At 50.6% G+C, this 5633-nt stretch overlaps 1 protein-coding gene across 1 annotated transcript; it reads left to right on the top strand.

Moving 5' to 3' along the window:
• Positions 1–2761: 2761 nt before the first annotated feature.
• IVL (involucrin) lies at positions 2762–5277 on the top strand. The gene is made up of 2 exons (XM_039223614.1): positions 2762–2805; positions 4172–5277. The coding sequence occupies exon 2, from the start codon at positions 4195–4197 to the stop codon at positions 5047–5049; it is 855 nt and encodes a 284-aa protein (XP_039079545.1). The 5' UTR covers positions 2762–2805; positions 4172–4194; the 3' UTR covers positions 5050–5277.
• Positions 5278–5633: the final 356 nt, after the last annotated feature.

Raw genomic sequence — 5633 nt, 5'->3', positions numbered from 1 at the left:
TCCTGTCCCCAGGGCAGTGAAATGCTGTGACCTATGCTCCTTCCCCCTATAGCTAAGCAACAGTTCAAATGAGTTGTCTCACTCAGGGAGAGAGAGAACCCAGCCAGTTTCTGCCTCTGCAAGAGAAATCTCCAGAGCCTCCCTGAGTTGGGGAAGAGCTGGGGTCAAGTCCTCTGCATGTGTCATGGGATATGAGCTCATACTCATTACCCTGGGCGGGGGCTGAACAGTTACCCAGACTCATCAACTGCACCCGTGGCCTATGAGGTCACTCACACAGACACTGAGAGGATCTCCTCCACATACATGAAAGTCTGTCCCCTAAACGGCAAACCTGAGGGCAGAGCATGGGGCCCCTGAGCCCCTAACAGGCTGGGGTTTCTCCAATCCCTCCCCTGCACACACATACTCCCTCAGTTCTCCACTCCACCCTTCTCCCCACACCCTAGCTTTGCCCAGTGGCCAAAGGTTCACACACACTGTCCTCCCCCCCAAAGCTCTCATTATGCTGTGAATCAGAGGGCGGGAGGCAGATCTGGCAGATAAGAGCCCCTAAGAAACCCATAAGACCGGTGTGACTTCCTTGAGCAGGGTCTGCTGCCCTGGGACTGACTGTGAAGGGCTGGGGAGAGGCAGATTCCTCCCATGTGAGGTCAGCATCCAAGTGCAAGCCAGGAGTGCCCATGTGAAGATACCTGGTTAGTTCTTCATTGGGGAAGGGGGGGTTAGAGGGCATGAAGAGGGCTTTCCTTGCCCCAGAAGATACCGTAGTTCCTGCGCTATAGGGGAGGCAGTGTGAGGCCTGGGTGGTATCAGGGAACAGAGGGCATGAGCAGAGGGTGGGATTCCAGGGTCAGGGGACCCTCCCTCCACCTGTCTTCCCAGACTGAGCTCTAGGAGCATGGCAAAATTAGCACTACAAATAGATCTTTCTGTGGCTGGAGGGAGATGCTTGTCAGAAAACCACTGGGAATCAAGACACTGCTCACAATTAGCCCCAGAAATGAGTATTTGCTTTCATATTATTCTAATATTTCCTTTTGATTATGTTGTAAAGAAGAGAGTTTAAAAAAATGATATCCACAAAATAAGCTATCAGCCCACCAGTAAAAAAAGAAAGGCATGTTAGGGATGGTGGCTCAATTGATTAAGCATCTGACTTCGGCTCAGGTCATGATCTCATGGTTCATGAGTTCGAGCCCCACATTGGGCTTTGTGCCGACAGCTCAGAGCCTGGAGCCTGCTTCAGATTTTGGGTCTTCCTCTCTCTGCCCCTCCCCTGCTCACACTTGCTCTGTCTCTCAAAACTGAATAAACATTGAAAAACAGAGAAAGTCATGTCACAATTCAGTTTTGTTTACACACACATTTGCACATACACAACGCTAAAATGTTTAATAGTGGCTATTTCCAGGTGGTGAAATTCACCATTTATCCATTCCTTCAACTAATACTTACAGAGCACTTTGTATATGTGATGATTATGATAGATTCTGGGGACGTGGCTGAAAACACAGCAGGCAAAACCCCTGCCTTATGGAGCTTATTTTCCAGTGGGAGAGATAAAAAAATAAATAAGTGACCTAATCTCTTGACTGTTATTAGTGAAATGAACGAACCCGAAGATAGCTTCCAGGTAGGTAGTCAAGGAAGGCTCTCTGGCAGACTGCAACACTTATACTGAAGCTAAAAGACATGAAGAGCCAGGGACCCTGGAGGAGCCTGCTTGGTGAAAGAGAGTAGACACCAAGCCTTGAGGTGGGGAGCTCTGAACTTGTCCAAGGATCTGAGGACACTTAGTGAGGGCTTTGAAATCACATCAGTGAGTTTGGATTTTACTCAGGCGAGCTAGGTCACTTTAAGCATCGAGGAGGGACAAGTTTCAACCCTCACTCTGAAAGATTGCTTAAACTATTTTTAGAAAATGGTTTAGAGAAAGCAACAAAGGATTTGGTTTTGATCCTTATACTTTTATTCATTTCCAAAAGAATTATAGAAAAAAAGCAATAAAAAGCAATCATAAAAGCAATATTTATTATTTTATATATTGTATATTTAATTATTGTTTCTTTGCCTGGACTTGTCCAGACTTTGGATTATTTATGAACATGGCTTTCTTGAGAACTTCTGTAGCTACAAACTTGCACATGGGAACTAGACAGCCCCTGGCTCACAGCAGAAGACCCTTACAAGCCTTCTACTCAATTCTCCTGGCCTAAAGTCTGACCCCCTGAGCCAGGATTCATTTTCACACAGAATGGAGTTATAGATATTTCCTGAGAGCAGACTGTGGGCTAGTGGCCAAAAGAACCCCAGGAGCCACCTTGACACCACCTTCGCTGGCCTGAATGTCCCATAGAGGCAACAACTTTCAATTCTGTGCCCTCGGAAATGAATCTCTAGGCCTAATTATGAGAATGACCCTGTTTTGCAAGTGAAGAAATTAAGATTCAGAGAAGAGGCTTGGCTGATGTCACAAAGCAATAGAATAAAGGGGACAAGTTTCTCAAGATGCCTCCCTCCCCTCCCCATGCCCAGGTCAGATGAGTATCACAGGAATGACTGAGCCCCCAGAGCCCTCTGTGAATCTCTGTGAAAAGGGGCCCCTAGAGGTTTTCTGCTTCAGGTGCCTGTGATGAGTCAGGAAGGGGCTGGAGGAAGTTGACCAACTCGAGTGGTGAAACCAGTCCATCTTCTTCAACCAGGGCAGGAGGCTGAACTGGGGAACCATATAAGGGCACCCTGGCCCCTCCTCAGCTCAGAACTCCACTAGAGGCCTCTGCAGCCACCCCCACGGTGAGGCTGGTGAGTATTAGCGGAGAGGACGGGGACTGACACTACACACCTGAACGTGGCTGGTGGCTGGCCTGGGCGGGTACATGGATCACTCTCAGATTCGGCTGGACTCCGTGTCTTTCTAGCAGGGCTCAGGTCACTAAGCTGAGGGACATATGCCACGGCATGGAAACACTAGAGAGCAGCCCACTCCCCTCCTGAACTACCTTTTCTTGGTTTGGTGCTTTGGAGTGTGTGTGTGTGTGTGTGTGTGTGTGTGTGAGAGAGAGAGAGAGAGAGAGAGAGAGAGGGAGGGAAGGAGGGAGGAGATAAGGAGGAGATGGGGATGAGGGAGAGTATGGCCACTTTCTTCCTGGAACTGTCTTATTTGGGCTGACCTTGATTGTGCCTCCATCATGGGGCAGGGCTGAGGGAATTGCATGTGACTCTTGCTGTGCTGCAGAACAGAGAACTAGAAAATGGGGGAATACTTCTATTTGGGGAGACGTAGGCAAAGCAGGGGCAGGAAAACACAACTTAGAAGTACAAGACTCGAAAAAACTGGCTCCACTTCTCAGGAACCTTCCAGGCCTTCCTCAGTCCCCTCCCCACCTCCCCACCAGGTGCCAGGGCCGATCTGCTAGTGTTATAAAAAAGAAACCTGAGGCCCAGAAGGGCTAAGTGACCTGCTCAGAAACACACAGGCTTTCAGTGGGACACTTAAGCAGAAGCTGTGTCGTGTGACCAGTCCAGGGCACGTGCCGTGACCCTGGCATGGACGGCTGATTTTCTAGGACTCGAGAGTCCTCCAAAGTCCCTCTTTTCCTAGGAACTCACCTCTTCCCATCAGAGTTCATCTCTCCTTCTTGGTCAGTGCAGATGAGAAGTAGAGGCACAGGCAGATGCCTGGATAGCTCGGTTGGTTAAGTGTCCAACTCGGTTTTGGCTCAGGTCATAATCTTATGGTTCATGGGTTGGGATCAAGCCCTGTGTCCAGCTCTGCATTGATTGTGTGGGGCCTGCTTGGGATTCTCTCTCTCCTCCTCTCTCTGTCCCTACCCACCTTGCACTCTCTTTCTCTCTCAAAAAATAAAAATAAAAATAAAAATAAAAGGAATGGGGGCAGAGGCACGGATTAGGCAAGAAATGGCACCCAGCCCCCCCTTGCCCAGCAATTTTGAAGACAGACCTCTTGTTGGCTCTTTCTGGAAACAGGGGGATCCCGGGAGTCCTGCCGTCCACTCTGTGCTCCTGGAGAACAGCACCCCAGAGTGGGCGGGAGAGCCCAGCCCACGGTAAGAGAAGGGTGCTGAAAAGCCAGGCACTGCTGCAGTTTCCAGGGACTCATCTACGCCCTCCACCTTCAGTCACCCTTCTGATCCCTCCTGTTTTTCAGGTTGATCTAAAGCAGCTTCCACGATGTCCCAGCAACACACTCTGCCAGTGACCTTGCCCCCTGAACTCTGTCAGGAGCCCCTCAAGCCTGTTTCTCCTCCCATCAACACCCAGCAGGAGCAAGTGAAACATCCAACCCACCTGCCTGCCCTGTGCCAGGAGATGTCCTCCGAGCTCCCAGGGGAGGTCCCCTTGGGGCACATGGAGAATCATTCAGCTCTTGTGAAGGGGGAGCCTGAGCAACAGTGTGCACCACCACAGCTGGAACAGCAACCGGAACAGCAGCAGCAAGACTCACAGGAGCAGGAACTGTGTCTGGAACAGCATCCGGAACAGCATCTGGAGCTACAGGAACCAGAACAGCATCTGGAACAGCAGCAGCAGCAAGAGTCACAGAAGGATGAAATTCACCTGGAACAGCATCCAGAACAGCAGCAGCAGCAAGAGTCACAGGAGCAGGAACTGCACCTGGAACAGCATCTGGAGCAGCAGAAGGAGCAGCAGCAACAAAAGGAACAGTGTGAGGAACATCAGGAAGCAAAAGCTCTGGAGCAGCAGCTGGAGCAGGTGAAAGCACCAACGAAGCAGCAAGAGGAACAGCCGACACAGGACAAGAAGCTCATGGACGAGCACCTGGATGGAGAGCTAGCAAAGGGAAATGAGCACCTGGAAAAGAGAGAAGAGCAGCTGCTGGAGCAGAGAGCAGAGCCAGAGCCAGCTGAACAGCAGGGAGGGCAGCTGAAGCAGCCCGCCTTTGTCCCAGCTCCTGGCCAGGCCCAGGAGCCCCAACTAGTCCAGCCACTGAAGGGAGAAGTCATGCCCCTCACAGAGCAGCAGCAGCAGAAGCAGGAGGCGTATGACCCCCCCAAATGTAATTAAGCACCCCCAGTATCCCAGAGGCTCTCAGGGCATCCCACACAAGTGACGAGAGAGCCCGTGGCCTCTCTTATCTCAGGTCCCCCGCCAGGTGGCCCTCCTCATCTGTGAACCTGCGTCAGCCTGTCCTTCTGCATGCTTCTTCGATGGGGCTGAGGGAAGGGAAAGTTATGTCCAGAACCCATCCCTAATGAGTTCAGTCCCAACAGTGGCCAGACCCTCTGTCACTAATTCTGTTCTTCCCCAGTATTATAGTTGAATCTGTGAGTATTTACAGTAATACAGAATAAATCCTGGAAGTCTGGGATCCTGTATTCTTGTCTTTTCTCCTGTTTCTCACCATATGAAGAACCTGTGTGTGTGGCGGGGGGGGGGGGGGGGGGGGGGGGGGGGGGGGGGGGGGATGGTGTCAGTGGTTGCAATGGACTCTCTTGGCCAATTCCTGGAGGAGGACAGACATCTTTAATTCTGCTCCCCAAATCACCCAATGTATTCAGCAACTTCTTAAAAGGAAACAAAACCAAAACCAAAAAAACAAAACAAAACAAAAATAACTTCACTCACACACCTGAAAGCAATGCTTGCCA

The sequence above is a fragment of the Hyaena hyaena genome, unplaced genomic scaffold, assembly GCF_003009895.1.
Source record: "Hyaena hyaena isolate Hyena2069 unplaced genomic scaffold, ASM300989v1 scaffold_1382, whole genome shotgun sequence".
Classification (NCBI taxonomy): domain Eukaryota; kingdom Metazoa; phylum Chordata; class Mammalia; order Carnivora; family Hyaenidae; genus Hyaena; species Hyaena hyaena.
This window is presented reverse-complemented; position numbering and strand designations above follow the sequence as displayed.